Below are 22,336 nucleotides of genomic sequence, written 5' to 3' on the forward strand. Positions count from 1 at the left end.
GCCTGTAACTTAGCCCCTTCCCTTTTAGGTGAAGAGCTAAAGGTGTGGTTCTGGGCACTGACAGCTGTCAGTGGCCTCTGCTGGGTGTTAGCCTTTATGGCTGCACTATCCTTAGCATGGTGGTCTGACCCCATGCCAAATAGCAAGTTAGGCCCCCTGACCCTATTGGTCATGGTGGGGTTACTCCAGCTCTGGGTAACCTCTATGGGTAAGCTAGGGGTAACCCTGGCCAAGATAAGATTAGCAGAGGTGGATACCTCTAAACCCAAAATAAAAAGAATGGGTGGAGACATTGAAGAGGCAGACAAGAGGCAATTCAGACTAGGTCCTATCACTGTGGAAGTGGGTCAGTTCCCCAAAGGGAATGACCTGAACAGAAGGATGTAAGGCAGAGTAGGCCCTGCAACTAACCAGCCTATTTCTCCTACTCTTCCTCGCCTGACAGACTAGGAAGACTCTCCCAGCTTGGGCTGAGTCTCCTGGCCTGTAGGCTGGGGGGGGCTTGTGTAAAGAAATGGCTCCCTGTTGCAGTTACCCCCCACTTTTTGCCTGATACTGATGCTGACTTGACTGAGAAGTGTGCTGGGACCCTGCTAACCAGGCCCCAGCACCAGTGTTCCTTCACCTAAAATGTACCATTGTATCCACAATTGGCACACCCTGGCATTCAGATAAGTCCCTTGTAACTGGTACTTCTAGTACCAAGGGCCCTGATACCAAGGAAGGTCTCTAAGGGCTGCAGCATGTCTTATGCCACCCTAGAGACCCCTCACTCAGCACAGACACACTGCTTACAAGCCCGTGTGTGCTAGTGAGAACAAAATGAGTAAGTCGACATGGCACTCCCCTCAGGGTGCCATGCCAGCCTCTCACTGCCTATGCAGTATAGGTAAGACACCCCTCTAGCAGGCCTTACAGCCCTAAGGCAGGGTGCACTATACCATAGGTGAGGGTACCAGTGCATGAGCACTGTGCCCCTACAGTGTCTAAACAAAACCTTAGACATTGTAAGTGCAGGGTAGCCATAAGAGTATATGGTCTGGGAGTTTGTCAAACACGAACTCCACAGCACCATAATGGCTACACTGAAAACTGGGAAGTTTGGTATCAAACTTCTCAGCACAATAAATGCACACTGATGCCAGTGTACATTTTATTGTAAAACACACCACAGAGGGCACCTTAGAGGTGCCCCCTGAAACCTAACCGACTATCTGTGTAGGCTGACTAGTTTTAGCAGCCTGCCACAAACCGAGACATGTTGCTGGCCCCATGGGGAGAGTGCCTTTGTCACTCTGAGGCCAGTAACAAAGCCTGCACTGGGTGGAGATGCTAACACCTCTCCCAGGCAGGAATTGTCACACCTGGCGGTGAGCCTCAAAGGCTCACCTCCTTTGTGCCAACCCAGCAGGACACTCCAGCTAGTGGAGTTGCCCGCCCCCTCCGGCCCGGCCCCCACTTTTGGCGGCAAGGCCGGAGAAAATAATGAGAATAACAAGGAGGAGTCACTGGCCAGTCAGGACAGCCCCTAAGGTGTCCTGAGCTGAGGTGACTCTAACTTTTAGAAATCCTCCATCTTGCAGATGGAGGATTCCCCCAATAGGGTTAGGACTGTGACCCCCTCCCCTTGGGAGGAGGCACAAAGAGGGTGTACCCACCCTCAGGGCTAGTAGCCATTGGCTACTAACCCCCCAGACCTAAACACGCCCTTAAATTTAGTATTTAAGGGCTACCCTGAACCCTAGAAAATTAGATTCCTGCAACTACAAGAAGAAGGACTGCCCAGCTGAAAACCCCTGCAGCGGAAGACCAGAAGACGACAACTGCCTTGGCTCCAGAAACTCACCGGCCTGTCTCCTGCCTTCCAAAGATCCTGCTCCAGCGACGCCTTCCAAAGGGACCAGCGACCTCGACATCCTCTGAGGACTGCCCCTGCTTCGAAAAGACAAGAAACTCCCGAGGACAGCGGACCTGCTCCAAGAAAAGCTGCAACTTTGTTTCCAGCAGCTTTAAAGAACCCTGCAAGCTCCCCGCAAGAAGCGTGAGACTTGCAACACTGCACCCGGCGACCCCGACTCGGCTGGTGGCGATCCAACACCTCAGGAGGGACCCCAGGACTACTCTGATACTGTGAGTACCAAAACCTGTCCCCCCTGAGCCCCCACAGCGCCGCCTGCAGAGGGAATCCCGAGGCTTCCCCTGACCGCGACTCTTTGAACCTAAAGTCCCGACGCCTGGGAGAGACCCTGCACCCGCAGCCCCCAGGACCTGAAGGACCGGACTTTCACTGGAGAAGTGACCCCCAGGAGTCCCTCTCCCTTGCCCAAGTGGAGGTTTCCCCGAGGAATCCCCCCCTTGCCTGCCTGCAGCGCTGAAGAGATCCCGAGATCTCTCATAGACTAACATTGAAAACCCGACGCTTGTTTCTACACTGCACCCGGCCGCCCCCGCGCTGCTGAGGGTGAAATTTCTGTGTGGACTTGTGTCCCCCCCGGTGCCCTACAAAACCCCCCTGGTCTGCCCTCCGAAGACGCGGGTACTTACCTGCAAGCAGACCGGAACCGGGGCACCCCCTTCTCTCCATTCTAGCCTATGTGTTTTGGGCACCACTTTGAACTCTGCACCTGACCGGCCCTGAGCTGCTGGTGTGGTGACTTTGGGGTTGCTCTGAACCCCCAACGGTGGGCTACCTTGGACCAAGAACTGAACCCTGTAAGTGTCTTACTTACCTGGTAAAACTAACCAAAACTTACCTCCCCCAGGAACTGTGAAAATTGCACTAAGTGTCCACTTTTAAAACAGCTATTTGTCAATAACTTGAAAAGTATACATGCAATTTTGATGATTGGAAGTTCCTAAAGTACTTACCTGCAATACCTTTCGAATGAGATATTACATGTAGAATTTGAACCTGTGGTTCTTAAAATAAACTAAGAAAAGATATTTTTCTATATAAAAACCTATTGGCTGGATTTGTCTCTGAGTGTGTGTACCTCATTTATTGTCTATGTGTATGTGCAACAAATGCTTAACACTACTCCTTGGATAAGCCTACTGCTCGACCACACTACCACAAAATAGAGCATTAGTATTATCTATTTTTACCACTATTTTACCTCTAAGGGGAACCCTTGGACTCTGTGCATGCTATTCCTTACTTTGAAATAGCACATACAGAGCCAACTTCCTACAGTAGGTATTCAGGGGCACCTCTAAGGTGCCCTCTGGGTGTATGCATTAATAAATCAATCACTGGAATCAATGAGGGTTTTTTAATACAAGATGTTTGATTCCAGACATCCATTTTTTCAGTGAAGCCATCATGTAGCTGGGGAACTCGTACTGACCAGCGTCCAGCACACGTGTTTAGAATGCCTTCCCTTTTAACTTACTATGTCTGAGAATCAACAGAGATATAGTAGGGGCATACTTGCTCATGCAGATATGCCCTCACCTGTAATATAATGCACCCTGCCTTAGTGCCGGTAAGTCCTGGTGTAGGGGTAACTTACAAATATTACAAGCAGTGTTAAGGGACACAAGTGTGTGCCATGCCGCATTTTCACTTTTTGGAGCACCTTGTCATGCAGCCTGCAGTTGCAGTCTACAGGGGTTTGGTGCTGTATCCCTTAGAGTGACACAAGTTGTGCTGCAGCTCTTAGGGATCCTCTTAAGTACCTAGGCCCTGGGTACCAGAGGTACCATGTACTAGAGAGTTACACAGGTGCTAAAGGGCCTGGCCACTTGGGGATGATGGGTTTTGTTTTGGAGAAGAAACACTGGCACCAGGGGCCTGGCTAGCAGGGACCCAGTGCATGTCAGTCAAAGTTGCATCAAAAACCAGGCAGAAAGTTGGGATGGGGTACTGCAGCCAGAACCCAGCTTCCTACAAAGACAGCATCAGCAGACACCTCATCCTCTTATTACAGAGAACAAAGTCACTAGTCCTCCCCTTGAGGTTAGTATAGAAGCACATACAGGGGAAGTAATTCAAGAGGAAGAGGCAAAAATGTTTCACCACGTGGCACAGCTCCTGTCACAAAACAGTGACTCCCTTCTCCTTTCCCCCAACTATTCCATACCCGTCAAGAGATGATTACAACACTTCCTCCCTATCTGGCAAAATATGACATTGCATCAGTGGGTATTGGATATTGTCCAACATGGTTACTGTCTGGAGGGCATTTCTACACCTCCAAACATTCCATCTCACGCTCACAAAATTTCCATAGAATATCTAACCCTGCACAAACGGGAAGTACAGGCTCTCTTACTCAAAGGAACTATAGAACCCTTCCCTATAAAACATCAAGGTTCAGGTGTATATTCCCTATACTTCCTAATCCCCAAAAAAGACTATGCTTTTTGGCCAATGCTAGATCTTCAGCCATTAAATCACTATGTCCTGTTAGAACTTTTTCACATAGCTGCCCTCCTGGACATGATCCCACTTCTTTGCACAAAGGCAACCCTATATCTAAATCCGGCATAGATAGATGGATAGTAAAAAGTATCCAAACTGGTTATGCTACGGCCAAAAGACCCTCACCTATTCCTCCTAGAGTACACTCCACTCCTAAAAAAGGAGCAACCATGGCCTTTCTAGGAAATATTCCCATAGCTGAAAGTATGTAAGGCAGCTACATGGTCCACACCTTCACCAAGCATTATTGTGTGGATGCCAACAAGCTAATGTAGGACAGGCAGTGCTACATACACTTTTCCAGACAACTGCAACACCCACAGGTTAGCCACAGCTTTTGGAAGGCACAGCTTTACAGTCTGAAAAGCGCATGTGTATCTACAGCCACACGTGCCATCAAACGGCAAATGTTACTTACCCAGTAAGCATCTGTTTGTGGCATGTAGCCCTGTAGATTTACATGCACCCGCCCTCCTCCCTGGACACCTGTGGCCGATGCAGTTTATTTACCTTACATTTACAGTTGCATGGACATCCCATCTTTCTTTACTCTTACACTACATTCCATTCACACACTCCTACAGGTAAACAGTCTAACAGTGGAGTAGATGACCATGCGCATGACAAGCTAGAGGAGGAGCTACTCCACCTTGTGACTCGAAAGACTTTTTGAAGAAAAACAATTTGCTCACTTCTGAACCCAACACTAGATAGCAGACGTATGGAGAGCATGTGAATCTGCAGCACTACATGCCACAGATCCTTACTGGGTAAGTAACATTCTCCTTTTCATTCATGTGGAACCATGAATTTGTATACTAGAATTTCAACTTGCACATTGAGCAAATCATAAATGTATTTCTTTTTTTTAAAGCCAGGCTTTATTTGTGTGAGAATGAAGTCTGCTTCTTAAATGAAACCTGGTATAAAGAATCAAAATGTTTGTGTGCAAATCTTTATTCTGCTTACCTTATCACACCAGGTAAAACAGCAAGGCAAATTGCTTCAACAACTACTGTCAGTTCTGGAGAAGTACCATTGACCTCCTTGCTCACAGTTAGCCAATCAGCACAACCCCACCAGCATCATCACCACCATGTCCCGCTGCAGACATCTCAGGCCCAGCGGACCCTTGTGCAGCATGTGTCACAGTCACAAACTGCAGCACAGACATCTGTGGTTGTGAAGTCCATTCCAGCGTCTTCTGCCAGCACAATCACCCACATCATGCAGCAGGTGAGATCTTGTTTTTCGCTTCTTTCATCTACATGCCACATGTTTAATACATGCAGTGATAGAAACTTAGTTTAGATAATCATTATCTGCTTTGCATACAGATAGTTTTTTTTTTTTGCTTCATGTGAGTTTACTTCTTTCAAGTTGTATAAAGAATCTGAAGCAAAGCTTCAAAGTTAGTATGATAGCTTTAAAGCTCTAATCCTCCAAATCACCCCATCCCCAATCCATTTCTTGCCCCTGTAATCTGGACGACTGGGCCACAGGCTATGCCTATTACTTCCTCTGCCTTCCGCCTGTACCTTGATTGTGATCTTGATGAAGGCATGAGGGGGCAGATAGGTTTGAAAGACCCAAGTGCACCGACCTCCCCCACCCACCCCAAGCCACCCCACCCTTCCCGAACACTGAAATTGGGCCCCCTTTGTTTTCAGGCATGATACATTTTGATGAATACTAATAGAAGATGCCTGCATTTACAAATATCTCCATTTGCCAGTTTGGATCAGGAGAAATTTGTCAGCAGTGATCCAAGCACTGATAGCTGGCGCCATGTGACTCGGCACTGACTGTATCACCCCAAAAGTGTTGGAACAGAGCTGCATATAAGAGTCACTCCTGAGAGCTGACAACAGTTTCTTTCTTTCCAGGTGGTTCACTGGAGCTCCACTCCAAACTTAGTGAGGTTTCTGATGACATCAAAAATGTACTCTGCGAGACAGTGCACCAAGGGGAATGATCTCGCCCCAAAGGGAACAGATTCAAACACTGCAGTGACTGTAGGAAGCAAACTTTAGTTGGGTACCCACACTACATGTGCATTTGGTGCTTGAACTCCAGTATCACTTCCAAGTTGCGCAGTAAATGCTTCTTCATCCACATGAGTGCGGGAGACAAAACCTTGCTGACTAACATAGGAAGTTGACACAGTTGAAAAATAGATCCAGCTCCAAGTCACAGAAGGCATTCGTTATCCTGTTAAAGGAGTCTCCCCTGCATGAAGTCTCAATCCTGCTTGAATTCTTATGGTAATTGGAAAACTCAGCAAATAATGCTAGGAGGCCAAACAGGACTTGACCCTATCCCGCCACATGAAATCAGGCAGAACAGCGTGCTGTGTTAATTAAAGGTACATACCCCACAAGAGTATTAAGACACTGATCTAGTCCTGAAATTGGTCCTGGCACATTCCAAATTACCAGCGCTTTTGTCAATATCTTTAAAAATTGAAATCTTGAAGGGGGTCATTTTGTGGCTTTTCCAGGCTGTTCTGGCTCCCTCTGATACCCCTCTGGGCCTCCTATAGTAGAGGCACAAAGGGCCCCAGTTGAACTTCTGCCGATGGACCCTCCTTTGCCACCAACTGATCCCATGGGACCCGTGCCCATTCCAGCGCCAGAGCATGCTTCCATTTCAGCCGCAGTGCCCGCTCCAGTATTTTCCTTGCTGGTGCCAGCCCAAGACCCAATCCACATGCCAATATCTGACCCATATTCTGACCTCTCCAGGCCTGTTTGGCAGTATGAGATCACAAAGGCACAACTAATCAGTTTTCAACCTGACACTAATCCCCAACCGCTGCCTCGCCTCCAGCACTATCAGGGGCTTTATTTGAATTTGACAGACGTGGTTCAGGGTATGCAAAATGTTTCCCATTGCATTGATAATGAAGAGGAGGCTGAGAACTTACTCCGCATTCACTATACTGCTGATGGCCTATATCTTCATTTACAAAATTTCACTGAGCTAGATACATCTCCAGAGACTAAGCTAGATTCACCACCCAGACCACCAATGGAAGCAATACGTTTTCTAGGTCTTGCAGACATGGCCCGGGAATAGGCTTTCCAGATCCCCTTTGGCACTAAGACCGAAAACCAGTTAGACTGCAACCAAAACACAATTCACTGAGGCGTATTTGAGGGAGATGCTTTTAAGGTAATAATCAAGTCTATAAAATATATCACATGGCTAATTAGTGCAACACAAATCCTTTTTCCTAAAAGAAAGACACCCAAGAGCTCTAAGAAACAATGGATTTATTTTAAAGTTGTATTTTAAAATCAAACACCTATCCTAGTGTACACCGTACGAGTAGTAACTATGATTAAAAAGAAACAGAATAGTAGCTGCAGTGGTCATGAGAAATGTGAACAGCATGAACATATTGCAGCGTTTTGGATGTATAACTTTATATCCATCCAAACCATAGTATATTTTGCTTATTATGCTAAACCCAACATTAAAGAAATAGCTTAATTCAGTTTCAAAGCGGAGTTACAACCTCCTACCTCTTTTGAACAATGAGTTTACTATTCAATAAAATAAAATGGCCTGCTATTCTCATTTGCTTTGAAAGTAGGCAGATAAGCCCTGCAAGCAAAGGTTAAGTGCGCCTCTTGTTAGTCTTCAGAAAAAGTAGGTGATTGAATTCTGCATGGCACGTCTTGTTTGTCTTCTGACACTAAGGGCCAGATGTAGCAAGGTTCCAAATTGCGAGTTGCAATTTGCGAGTCCCAGCGACTCGCAAATTGCAACTCGCAATTTGGAATGCAGAAAGGTGTCTCAGACACCTTCTGCGAGTCGCTATGGGGTCGCAAAGACCCACCTCATTAATATTAATGAGGTGGTTCGCAATTTGCGACCCCATAGCGATTCAGGGCACTCAATGGGATGGTGGCCTGCTGGGAACAGCAGACCTCCATGTCCGTGACTGCTTTTAAATAAAGCAGTTTTTTTTTTTCCAAGTGTGGCCCGTTTTCCTTAAAGGAAAACAAGCTGCACTTAGGAATAAAAACCGAAACCTTTAGTTTCGGATTTTTACAGGGCAGGTAGTGGTCCCTTGGACCACTGCCTGCCCTGAAAAAATAATTTTGGATCCAGTCACAAAGGGGAAGGGGTCCCATGGGGACCCCTTCCCGTTTGCGAGTGGGTTACCATCCACTTCAAGTGGATGGTAACTGCGACTCCATTTGCGTACGCGGTCGCAAATGGAATTGCATACCACTGCGACTCGCAAATAGGAAGGGAACACCCCTTCCTATTTGCGACTCGGAAATGCATTTTGCGAGTCGGTTCCGACTCGCAAAATGCATTTCTGCATAGCAAACACGCATTTGCGACTCGCAAACGGCGATTTTCGCCGTTTGCGACTCGCAAACAGTTTGCTCCATCTGGCCCTAAGTTCCTAACTCACCTATGTCACTCAGTTCTCACCTTGTATAACATTATCTGGCCATTGTTAAATCTTCTAGAATGAATTGTAATGTAAAATCCTCTTCAATGGTAAAATTAGTATTTTAGACCCAATTCTGAAAATGCCACATCCAGAAAGTTGTCATTCTCCTGTCCTACATGACTGTGAGTAGCTCTGCTTTTGGGGGTTGTGTGTCCTTCTCAGACAGTGACACAAATGGGACTAAGTTTGAGCAGGATGGGCCATCTTTCCGAGATGGCTGAGATTGAGCTTTGCCCCACTTACACTTCAAAGGGCTTCCCCTAGCACACACAAATGAACCTAATGTCACACTAGACAGTTCAGACCCTTGTCATGGGAAGGGAAGAACGTTCCAGAATTGGATGTAGCAGTAGGACAAGGTGTCCCCCCACACACAAAGGCTGACATCAGGTAGAAATATTGGACCCTCAGAACCATTCTTCAGTACACTCCTGGACCAGTGGAAGATTCAAGAGGGCTGCCTACTGTCCTGTTGTCAGAAGCACAGCCCTGCTGCTAAAAGGACTGCTTTGCTTCCCTGCTGTCTGAAGAAAGAGGTCTGTACCTGTTCTCCTGTGTGAGCTAGAGATACATAACAAACTACTGAGATCCTGTACCATGCTGCTGGAGCGAGTCGGACTCCCCCTCTTTCCCCCCCCCCCAATTGGTGCCCCCCCAGCTACTGGACTTGTGGGAGAGGTTTTGGTAGTACTGCTGCTGCCTAACCTAAAAAGCTGGGACTTAGAATATTTTCCAAGCAAAACTACCTGTAGAACCTACAAGATTGGCAGCTACCTACCGGCTGATCCGTCCTGATTCCGGGGTAGCTCTCACTATAGTGTTCTCCCTAGCAGCAAATCTTGTTCTGCTGGACCTCCCAGGGAAAGTATCTGGCCTCTTCGACTCTCTTTGGCTACAGCCTCGTCCAGCTGGAAAATTCCAACTCCCCAAAAATATTCTAAGTCAGTAGATAAAAAAATCTTCCCTACTACCTCATCCAGCAGCTCCCCAGTGACAACACCTTCTCCTCAGACACAGTCTGCTGCCTTGCCCCAGTCAAGAATCTACTTTCTCCAGGATCACTGCTGACATTTTTCTAAGTCTGAAGGTGAGGCCAATTCACCCCACACCATCGCGGTCGGCCTTAACTTTTAACTTTAACCTGGTCTTACGCCACCCGATACCAAAGGTTGGAGCTTTGATCTTTTAGGTGCTAGATTTCACAAAAAACTTTCAAGATTTATGTCTCCAGTTCTACTGATTAGATTTTATTAATTTTGTGCCATTTTATTCATAAATTGCATATTTGTCTAAATTGGTTTTGGATTTCTCTTGTGTTGTCTTACTTTATTACTGTTTGTGTGCTGCATAAATACTTTACATATTTTGCCTCTAAGTTAAGCCTGACTATGTTTATGCCAGGCGACCAAAGGGTTAAGCACAGATGTAGGAGGCTGGCTCCTTCTATGGTGAACACCTATTGTGTGGCACCCTATACTAAGTCTAGGCAACCCTTAGTGATAGTGCTTTGGTGCCTCGATAACAAAAGCTCTCTAGGAGTAGCTGTGAAGAGCAGCTCAGGCTTACCAAGGAGTGTAAAGCTCTTACAATACCACAGTAGTCAGTGATGTTCACACAAGAAAGAACCACCACACCAAGGGTTACAAAAATAAAGTAATCTTTATTATAACACTAGTACTAACCCAACGTTGGTATATCTCCACTCATAGATATCTCCACATAACAAATATATTTAGTAACAAGTAGGAAAGGCATAGAAATGCATGGGGCCCTATGGGGGAGGCTAAATCATGTACTAAGAAAGCTGTATAAGAATGGAGGTGACTAACCAAGTTAAGTATGTTAGGGTCTCAGCGACTAAGAAAGTACAAAAGCACCCATGGTGAGTAGTGTAAATCCCCCAGGCGCCCATGTGCAGAGATGTTATCTAGTCAGGTGTCCCATAGGTTAACACAGGACCGTCGTGGTTGGAATTTTTAGGATTCAAAACTCTTCCCAGAGGACCCCGAGGAAACCAGTTGGCACAAGGAAGGTTCGATAGTGCCTTCACCCATGGATACCTAGAAAAGTGGAGCACCTACGCCAGGGAGCATGTGGTGAAATGACGTTGGAAACCTCTGCTGGAGTCAATGGGAGCCTCGTTTGTGCAGCTGCTAGCGCAACCCTTGGACCAGGCCAGTGGAACCCAAGGACGGATTCCAGACAAGAAGAACCTGAAAAAGAAGGGTATAGAGTCCAGACCACTTAGAGATGTCAAGACGGTGCAGTTAGGCAATGCCCACCCTTCATGGGAAGAAGTTACTGTTGGTCGGTGATGGAAGGAGTACTGTTGCAAAGTCCAGGTGAAGCAGTAAGATCTTTGGAGTCGCCCACGAGCTTTCCCATGTCGGTTGCCGAATTGCAGCGGGGTCAGTGGTCAGCAGCACCACCAACAAGCATTGGCAAAAGCAGGAAGAAGCTGCAGGGAAGTTTGCAGGATTTCGGGACCAGCAAGGTCCAAATGAGTCAACCCTTGGAGGGGAGTCAGGGCTTGCCCTCAGTAAGCAGGAATCGTTGGAGCCTGCATGAAGACCCACTGGCAGCAAGCACAGGGAGTCTCAGGGAGGCCTCAGCAGTGCAATAAAGAAGGGGTCCCACGATGCAGGAGTTGCAGGGAGGCCGCTGTTCTTGGAGTCGTGCTCCAAATGCCGGGCCATAAATCCGAAGGATTTGAAGCAGAGGTCCCTAAATCTGATGATGGTCCAGTCTCCGCTCCGTGTAAGTCCCGACCTCCATTGAGGGGAACTCCTCTGGATCGGTCGCAGAGCCCCCCATCATCTTCGTTCCACTCCGAGTACTCGGGACGTGCGGGTAAGTCGAGGAATAGGAAGTTGAAGAAGGCCAAACGTTCTTTAACTTCACCTCGTCCATTGGCCGATGAGGGAGCATCATCGCTCAAGGCCTCCATCTGCAGAGCCTGTGTCTGAGCCGAGTTTGCACTTCCCTGAGTTGCCGGGAGCTAGAGGGACCCCTGCCCAGCTGAAAGAATTTTATGAGGCCATGCACCTCATTTTTGGGCAGTCCGACTCCATTGGTTTGTTTTCATGCCCTGCAGGGTTGGAAGGGCCCCTTCAGGTTCTGCACCAGCAGCTCTGGCCTCGGCTCAGAGGGGCACCCATGGATCCATTCCTGGATCTCAACTGGTGCCGGTTGTACAACCACAACCTTCTCTGACACTTATGCCGATGCCCACAGGCAGTACCGCCCCCATCCTCATTGCCAACTGCGACACTGAGCCAGATGGGCATCGTAGGATGCAGACTTCGGTGCTGGCAGTAGCCTTGCCCCATGTCAGATCCTGAGTCTATTATTATGGGCTAGGGTATGGTGAGGAAGGGTAGGGGTTGCTGCACCCTTTATAAGACCCAATAGACTGGCGTATGGACCTTGGTGAAGCCAGTGGTCTCGATACCTCCTTAGATTCTGGCATACTCTCTCCCCCCCCCCCCCCTACCGTGGCTACAGAGGAGGGTGCTTCATATTCACTGATGGTGCGAAGGGCACCCAAGGTCCTGGACCTTGAGTTGCCTACAATGGCAGTCCGGACTAACCCCCGACATAGGTCCTTCAGCCTGGGGCTTCATCCTCTGAACCCCTGCTTCCCTTTAATGAAGCCTTTACGGATGTCCTTCTGTATACTTGGTCCAAAACCAGCACAGGGGCTCCTGTGAACAGGACTTTTGCCCTGCGCAGGGTGGTCCAGGTTTCCTAACTCAACATCACACCGCTGAGAGCTTGGTTATACAAGCCTCTACTTCCCTGGGTGCGTTCTCCACCATACCCTTGGTTAGGAAGTCCAAGAGGCTGGGCACACTTGGAAAGATGTTTTCTTCCGCAAGCCTGGCATTGCAGTCTGTGAACACTGCATGCCTTTTGGGCTGTTATTCTCACACTCTGTGGAATATGGTTGCACGAGTCCTGCTAAAGGTCCAGGAGGAGGCCCTGGCTGTACTTTCCCAAGCCATTGTTGATGGGAAAGTTGCAGCAAAGTGCATGATCCAGTGTGGACTGGACACGGCCGGCTAACTGGACAGAGCAGTTGCAACAGTGGACCTTAGGCGCCACGCCTGATTGAGGACTTCTGGCTTTTCATGAGAGATGCCCAAGCCACCCTTATGGATGCCCTTTGATGGGACCCATCTCTTCAGAGACAAAGCAGATTCGGCGCTCGAACGCTTCAAAGATTCTTGTGCTACGGCCAAGTCCTGGGCCTCACGGCAGCCCCTCGTCCATCTCAGTCTGCTTTTCACCCCCCACCCTGAAGTTGCCTCCAAACCTTCCTAGTCGGACGGTTCCCTACCAGGGACCATTTGAAGACAGGATCTGCCATCACCTGCTCTGCTGGTAGTCCGTCACATCAGAGAGGTTGGTTTTGCTGATAGTCCGAAGGGGCTACTCCTTCTCCTTCAAGACTGTTCCTCCTTCCATGCAGTGTCCTACTATCGAATGACGGAGGATTATTTGGCACTTCTCCGAGGAGAAGTTCTGGCTCTATTGGCCAAGGGATGCCAGAAGTAGGTTGTGGTTGTTATTCCAGCTACTTTCTGGTGCCCTGAAAGCACAAGGGCCTCCCACCTATCCTAGATCTTCTGTCCCTCAATCTCTTTCTCAGGAAGAAGAAGTTCAAAATGCTCACCCTGCTCAGGTTTTATCTGCCCTGGACTCAGGAGACTGGGTGATAGCATTGTACTTGCAGGACGCCTATTTTCATATCCCCATTCTGCCTTCCCACAGACTTTATTTGCGGTTCAACGTGGGCCATGAGCACTTTCAGTTCACTATGTTCACTTTTGGCCTTACCAGTGCCTTTCAGGTATTCAACAAGTTGATGGCGGTAGTCGCAACTCATCTGTGCAGGTCAGGGTTTTTAGTATTTCCCTACCTTGACAACTTGTTGTTGAAGGCAGGCCCGTTTCAGGCTTTTGTCAGCCACCTCCAGACTACGGCGGACCTCCTGAATTCTCTGGAGTTCACTATAAACTTGCTGAAGTCACACCTGGCTCCCTTTCAGACGCCCCCTTTCATCAGAGCTGTTCTGGATACAGTGCAGTTTCGGGTTTATTCTCCCGAGCGGCGAGTCCAGGATATTCTGGCTATGATACTGATGTTTCAGCCTGTATCCTGGATTTCTGTGTAAATTGTATTGTATTGTAATCGTATTTAAATGACTCTGAGGCTGCTGGGCTACATGGCCTTCGGCATCCTGCTGGTGACTCATGACATATGTTTGCTCTGCATTGGGTTCTGAAGTTCCATGGTGGGCAGCATCAGGGTAATCTCTCCGACGTGGTTCAGATCTCAGAGGGAACTGCACGAGGTCAGCAGTGGTGGCTAACGAACCACGATTGGGCCAGAGGCAGATCCCTCTCTCTTTCCCAATCAGATATGACAGTAGTGACAAATGCTTCACTCCTGGGTTGGGGTGGCCACCTGGGAAAGGCGAAGATCAGAGGCATCTAGTGTCCGGCAGAGTCTGGACTCCATATCAATCTTTTGGAGCTCCGGGTGATCAGACTAGCATTTCTTCCCTCTTTCAAAGGGAAGGTAGTGCAGGTGTTCATGGACAACACCACAGCCATGTGGTACTGCAACAAGCAGGGCGGAGTGGGGTCGTGGACCCTCTATCAGGAAGCTCAGTGCATCAGGGCATTTACTGGATGACTTAACATCTGGCAGGCTCTCTGAATGTCAGAGCGGACAAACTCATCTGACAATGCTTAATCGCTCACGAATGACATCTCTGACCGGAGGTGGCAAGAGGTCTCTTTCAGCAGTAAGGAGAGCCTTGGTTAGATATATTCACCTCTGCAGAGAATGGGCATGGTCAGCAGTATTGCACAGTGGAGTTTTCAAGGCAGCAATTGCTCTGCAATGCTTTTTGGCTCTAGTGGAACTCCGGCCTCCTGTATGCATTTCCACTCACACCACTTCTGCCGAGAGTTCTCAAGATCAAGAAGGACCGGGCCCAAGTCATCTTTGTGGCTACGGACTGGGCATGAAGAGTCTGGTATTCCGAGCTATTGACCATAGCCATTGAGCCTCTGATCAGAATGCCCCTTAGGGAGGATCTTCTGTTGCAGCAGCAGGGGAAGATTCTCCACCCGAACCTCTCCAATCGCCTCCTCCTTGTGTGGAGATTTAGTGGTGACAGTTGACAGTTTTTGGCCTTCCTCCAAAAGTCTGTAACATTATTTTGGCAGCCAGGCGTCCCTTCACCAAGGCAGTGTACGCCTGCTGTTGGAAGAAATTTGTAGCATGGTGTGCAGACAAATCTGTTGATCGCCTTTCTGCTCCTCTCTCTGAGGTTTTACTGTTCACTCTTTTCCTTGTCCAACAGTGCTTTGCTTTGGGCACTCCTAAGGGCTGTTTATCTGCCATTCTGCTTTCTTGAGGTTGCCGGATCAACCATACTTGTTTAAGGTTCCTATTGTACATAGATTCCTCAAGAGTCTTTTCCACTCCATCTCCACTCATTATGCTCCAGTGGGATTTTAATTTGGTTCTGGCGTTTTTGATGTGTGCTCCATTGGAGCCCCTCCACACTTGTCCCATCAGGCTTCTCACATTGAAAACCGCTTGAGGACCCAAAAAGAGAATTGGAGTCCTACCTTGATCATACCTGTGAGTCCACAGAGGACGACCAATTCTTGGTGGGGTATGTGGGTGTGAAGAAAGATCGGGTGATGCAGAAGCGAACCATCTCTCGTTTGGTTCTCGTCTGCATAAAGATCTGCTGTGCACTGGCTAAAAAGCAACCTCTTGAAGGTTTGGGTGCCATTCCACCAGAGCTTAAGCTGTGGCCACTGCGTTGGGACACGGAGTTCCGGTCCTGGACATCTGCCAGGCATCAACATGGGCATCTCTGCGCACGTTTACCAAACATTATTGTCTGGACTGTCAGGTATGTAGGAATGGACACTTTGTTTGTTCGGTCCTGCAGGAGTTTTTCAATTGAAATTGGTTTGCAGACCCTCCTCTGGGGATGGTATTGCTTGGGTATCTATTCACAGGTAAGGAATCTGCAGGTAGAAATCTCTATCAGATGGACAAGTTATTTACCTTCAGTAACACCTCATCTGGTAGAGACTATATGTAACTGCAGATTCCTTACAGTCACGCATCCTCCCTGCTCTGCAAACGGATGTATAGGGGCAGGGACTTCCCTTGAAGGGCACTAATTTTGACACACCAGTGGTAAGTGTGCTTTATTGCTCCTTGCTTCTGGCATGGAAAGTTATGAAAAGAAACTGACATCAGCGTTCCTGGGTGGCGCCTATATAGGAACGGCAAAGTCATTTCCTGCACGGATGACGACGGGTGCAGAGCCGACCGACGCCACCTACTGGCGCACAGTCCGACGTCTAGGGAGAATTCACGGGAATGGAATCTGCAGCTAGTCTCTCTACCAAATAAGGCATTACGGAAGGTAAGTAACTTGTCCTACAAGCATTTGATTTTCCTTTACCGTTAGGTTTTCATTTAAACCAGAGGATTTATGTCCCAGTTTTTTCACAATTCTGTTGCTTATCCCTCAAAGTCTATAATCTTGTTTGTAGTGTTAATCTTTCATCTGAATAGTATACAATGTTACTTAACCCTATTGAATCAAACCCAGGCAAAGCACCAGCTAAGGTCTCTCTTGCATGTTGGAATGTGTTGTACGTTTTAATTACTTCAGGATATTCCTTCACTTTCTGGAATCCAGTTAATGTAGGCTTAATTCTCGTTTTTTCATTATAAAGTCTCTTTTAGATTCTGTGTATAATTCTGCCACCCAGTGGTTAAGTCAGCAGTGCTACTGCATATAACCTTTCTCTGTTTGGTGGGTATCAACATTGATGGTGTCTCAGTATGACATTGATCATAATCCCACAATGAACCTCTACATGACCACCTTTTTGATGTTTTTTTTGGTCTGCCGTTTAGATCGGAGGTGCACAGAGGGAGCTACTGAGAAAGCTGAAAGACATATATGGATTCGCCACATTTCGATGCTAGATCAAGTGTTTTTTTGGGGGCGTACTTCAACGTAGTCAGGGTTGTAGGGAGGATCTCTAGCATTCCTCAACGCCATCTTAGCAGGAGCACATTTTTGAAGTTCTGCCTAAACTGCCATAGAAAGTTTGCATTTAGCGACAGACATCCAGTGTGCATTTTCTGTCTTCTCAGGAACTGTAATTGCGACAATGGGTACGCTTATTCTCTTTCTAGCCAATAGCTGTCATTCATAAAGACAGGGTCCTTCTTGCCCATGGGGCAGCAGCAGACATGGCAGGGCTAACAGAGCCTGAGAAACAATGGAAGAATGTGGCATCGGGAAAGGGATGTGTTTTTCCAAAGACAGGGTTGAGGCCATGGAGATTATGGGCAAACACCTGGAGGATGTGGGCTGCAAGGTTATCCAGGAGGTGGTTGGAAATTCTCACCATGGAAGGAAAACTGAGTCTCCAGTGCCCAGCTCCAAAAAAAATACCAGAGCCGTTTTAAGACCAGGCATCCAAATAGTTTGTGATACTGCTGAAGTGAAGGCCTTCGAGTGAAAAATAGAGCTACCAAATCATAAGTGCTTGACTCCGAAAAAGCTTGCAGTCCAAGAAGCCTATGAGTCTTCTTATAGTGGGTCTCAAGAGAGAGCCACCAATAAGGGGTTGCCAAATGCAACGGCTTGACTTCAGAGTGTGAGCAAACTCTAGGGTAGAGTGGACGGGCGCCTGTGAAAGTCAGGCGCCACAGAAAGAAGAAAGCCTCTAACATCAGGGACTTAATGAGGAAGAAGAGAGCATTGGATGCAGAAATAAAGCTGCTAGTCCAGAAGAAAAGGGTCTTCAAAGAATCTTTGTAGCACCATAAGTACCATGTTCCTGTAGGCATAAAGACTGAGACAGGAAGCAGAATCACTTAAATTGCTGAAACACCAAGTTTTCCTACCCACAGAACCACAAGTATTGGCATGGATCCTGAAATAGCTGAGTTCGGACAGTTAGAGTGATCAGAAAAAGTATTTGAGATTATTAAAGAGAAACGTAGGCCTTCCACAAGGGAAGTAATATGCCTTAAAGTGGAAAAGATACCTTACAAAGTGCATGAAAAAAAATCTTTTCCCGCAGTTAGCAGAGGAAACAGTGGCAGCCAACTACCTCACACACTTAGTGAACAGCAAACAAGCATATGCATCACAATGAGTACTGACGGCTATTGCAGCATACATTAGAGGTGCGCACACCAGATGAATTTTCACTATTCTTCTAATCAAAAGATTTATGGAGGAAGTAAAAACGCTCTGTTCGAGTATTGTTTGGCTGTAGATACACATGCTTTGCATACTCCTGCCATCTAGTGTTGGGTCCGGATGTTTACAAGTTGTTTTTCTTTTTAGGAGTTTTTCGAATCAAGAGATTGAGTAACGACTCCTCTCGGTGATAGTGCGCCTGGCCATCGACTTAATTGTTAGAATGTTTTCTTACCCTCATTGGGTTTGGATGTGTGGGCCTTCGCTCTTTTGTCGACTCCATCACTGTTCGCTTTCCTATCCTTTTGTCTGTATTGTTTTTTTTATTGCTTTTTCAATCTGCATGTGGAACCTTGTTTATATCACTTTCATTACTTTCGATCATGGCCTTCCTAGGAGAGTGGTATGGTGGTGGATGGGATCTCTTATATTCCTCAACGCCATCTTAGCGCATGAGCACAATTTTGAAATTCTGCCCAAACTGCCATAGGGCCTTGACTTTCGGAGACTCCTTCAGACTCCATCACACCCCTTCGAGAATGCCTGAACATTCTATGTTTCTATTACTGCATGCGTTGCCACCCGTAATATCCCTGCACCGACCAACACATGGTCTGCAACCCCTGTTTGTCACCTAAGCACAGAGAAGTGGATTGCAACACCTGTAAATCTTTCCGCTCAAAAGGACTCTTCGAGACCATTGAGCACTTTGTCTGGAAATGTCACGCAGAACCATCAACGGCACTCAAGATATTTTCAGTGAAAAATACACCAAAGAGGAAGACATCCTGTCAACCTTCAGCTGCGGAGGAAGAGGCATTTTCTTACAAAGGCAGTTCTGGCTACAACCTTGAAGTCAACCAGGAAATGGAAGACGTGACACTGGCTCAACAAGCAGTGAGTACGGTCTCCACTGCCCCAATATATTGCCTAAATCCACCAAGAAACACCTGCCTTCTCTGGATCCACACTCGGAGGCCTTCGGTCCACCACTGCCTTCCGACCATGGTCAACACCGTGCAACTGGTTTGGATGCCTCGCCCTCCAACTCGGCACCGAAACCTCCATCAAAGCGGAAGCCTTCGGCATTGAGTACTTCGGCCCTGGAAATTGGTGCCGAGCAAACTGTCGACCTCCACCACCTCGACGCCAAGCAGAGCTTCAATGCCAAAGTCAAAATCAACTTTGGACCGAAATCTTTGGAGCCGAGATCTTCGAAGCAGACTGCCATGTCCGGTTCCAAAACATTGGTGAACCCAATCCTGGATTGACTTCAGAAACAGCTGAACGTGAGGCAACAATAGATTCATATCCAGCCACACACTGAACGCACTCTCGCAAAGGCTGTTACTCCTATGTCTCTTTAACCAACGAGTAGGTGGCTGACTTTTGAAGAGGCTTTGGACATGCTAGTCCCTCAAGCAGATGAATAAATGGACAAGGGTGCCAGCATTTTGCCCCTTCCACCTGCCTCCCCACCTCGGCAGCCTCCTCCACCACCCGTTTCACCTTCATCACCACATGATGGACAAGATCCATTAGACATTTCACCACAGGAGTCCCTCAGTCAGTCTGCTGGGTATGGTAGACACAGCACACATCTACGACACCACCACACGATGACCCCTGGGATACATATGATGCTGATCCTCCTGTGGATGCAGATGTCTGCCCTGCATGCCCTTCTCCTCCTGATGATGCCACCTCTTACAGGAGGTTATAGCCAGAGCTGCCGCTTTCCACAATGTTGATCTTCATAAAGAGCCCCTAGATGAAGATTTCCCCTCTGACACACTTTACAGCACTCTTAGGGCTACACAGTACCTCCCTATATTTAAAGGCCTGTTACAACAAACAACAGATACCTTCAAAGACCCTATTAGGGCTAGGGTCATAACACCCAGAATTGACAAGAAATAGAAGCCCTCGCCATCAGACCCTATACACCTTAGGGGCCAGTTGCCACCAGATTCCTCTGTGGCCACAACTGCCTGCAAATGTGCCAGCTCGTAGACAAGTGGGGATACTCTGCCTTCTGACAAGGAGAGTAAGAGGATTGATGCTGTGGAAAAAGTTGCGGCTCAGGCTGCCAATCATTGGCACATTGCCAACTCTCAGCCTTTTGGCGCACTATGACTGTCCCCTTTGCTATTAGATGTAAGATCTCCCATCCAGTATCTCCCGGATGAGCACAAAAAACGAGGTCAGGGACTGGTTGCAGAGGGTAAATTAATCTCAAACACCTCTATTCGATGTGCACTAAATGCTGCTGACACCACAGCTAGAGTTTTAACACCAGCATATTACTAACGCGCCATGCTTGCCTTAGATTCTCAGATTTTAAATCTGAGGTACGTACTAAATATGCCCTTTGATAAGCATCTCTAGGTAGACGCCATACTAGAAAAAATCAAAAAGACATGGTAAAACAAAACCAATGGGTGCTCTTCAGATCGCTGCACCTCGTGGTACCTTTCGTCATTCCGGTTATCGTGGAAGCTCAGAATTCCCTCCTCAGATGCCTCCACTTCCTATCAAAGACATCAAGGCCAAAACACATCTCCGAAGGGCTGCTATCAGGGCTCCTATAGAGGCAAGAATAGTAGAGGAAGCGGTCAGGGTGCCTCCCCACATGGAGCAACACCCTCCACTAAACAATGACTTCCCTCTCCTGCCCCCCAGCACCGATCACATAACACCTGTTAGGGGCCGACTACAGGATTTTCTACCTACATGGCAACAAATTACATCAGACCTGTGCGTGTTAGCCCTTAACCAACATGCCTGTTGTCTGGAGCTCACTGTAGGAAGCTGGCTCTGTATGTACTTTCCAAAGTAAGGTATAGTGTGCACAAAGTCCAGGAGTTCCCCAGAGGCTTCACAGAGGGTAAAGTAGATAATACTGTAGGAAAATGACCAACAAACTCACATTAAGGATAGTCATGAGCCGCTTAGGGGTGATGACCTCTTGCATTGCGATAGTACCCTATGCATGTTTACACATGTGTCTGTTACAAGACTGTTTAGCTTAACAGTGTTCTCAGTCACATGGTCAATTAGAGGATCGAGTGTTGATAGACCGCCTAACTCATCACTCTCGGCAATGGTGGAATACCAACAACCTGTTGAAAGGGAGGCCTTTTCTCGACCCTGTTTCTCAACTCACTGTCACAATGGACACATCACTCGTGGGATGGAGTGCACATCTGAAGGATCTCACAATGCAGGGTATGTGTGGTACAACAAACACTGAGGTCTCCACATCAACTACCTAGAGCTTCAAGCTGTTCCCCTAGCCTTAAAAGCATTCCTACCTCACCTCATTCACAAGGTGGTCCCAGTCAGCAGGGACAATATGACAGCCTTGTACTACCTACAGAAGCGGGAGGGGCACGGTCTCAACAATTGTCTTGTCTGTCACAGACCATTTGTAGATGGGCACTACATCACAAAATTCACCAATTCGCAGAATATCTCCTGGGCACGGACAACGATTTTGCAGACCTCCTCAGCAGGATGCAGCAACAAAACAACAAGTGGGAACACTACCCACAAGTCTCCCTCCCATAATTCCACAGATGGGGGTTTCCTCAGGTAGACCCTTTCGCAACTGCAGAAAACTCTAGGTTCTCACACCTACTATCCAAGGACAACGCATTGCGGATGAGTTAATCAGAGATATTTGCCTACGCTTTTCCTCCTGTCCCTCTCCTTCCATTTCTTGTTCGGAAGTTGAGGCAAGCATCTCTCACAATGATCCAAGTAGCTCCAACCTGGGCTTGCCAACCATGGTTCACAACACTACTACACCTCTCTCTAGTTGCCCACAAGAAGCTCCCCAACAGGCCGGAACTGCTTACTCAGAACCATGGTGAAATCAGGCACCCAGATCCCAACACTCTCAACTTGGTGAATTGGCTCCTTAGGTCATAGAGTTTGGTTACCTTAACTCACATACCTTAATGTATGACCATTCTTAAAGAAGCCTGTAGACTTACCACTAGAATGAAAGAGATGTGTCTGCTGTCATTCAAATACATTGACCTTTTCAAGGCCAAAGTCAAGACGTTGTTTGCTGCTTGCTTCATCTAAAAAGCTGGGTTAGCATTCACATCTATACGATTACATCTTGCTGCAATAGCTGCCTATTTTCAAAATTGGTAACATGTCT

The 22,336-nt window shown here is 47.5% G+C and overlaps 1 protein-coding gene across 9 annotated transcripts in view; it reads left to right on the top strand.

Moving 5' to 3' along the window:
* EMSY (EMSY transcriptional repressor, BRCA2 interacting) overlaps nucleotides 1-22,336 on the top strand; it is a 230,558-nt gene that overhangs the window by 168,267 nt on the left and 39,955 nt on the right. For all 9 annotated transcript variants that reach the window (XM_069203886.1, XM_069203892.1, XM_069203885.1 and 6 more), the window contains one exon: nucleotides 5,406-5,659. In XM_069203886.1, the coding sequence (XP_069059987.1) occupies nucleotides 5,406-5,659 (254 nt within the window). The remainder of the gene's footprint in view (nucleotides 1-5,405; nucleotides 5,660-22,336) is intronic.

This window comes from Pleurodeles waltl, chromosome 8, assembly GCF_031143425.1.
Source record: "Pleurodeles waltl isolate 20211129_DDA chromosome 8, aPleWal1.hap1.20221129, whole genome shotgun sequence".
NCBI lineage: Eukaryota > Metazoa > Chordata > Amphibia > Caudata > Salamandridae > Pleurodeles > Pleurodeles waltl.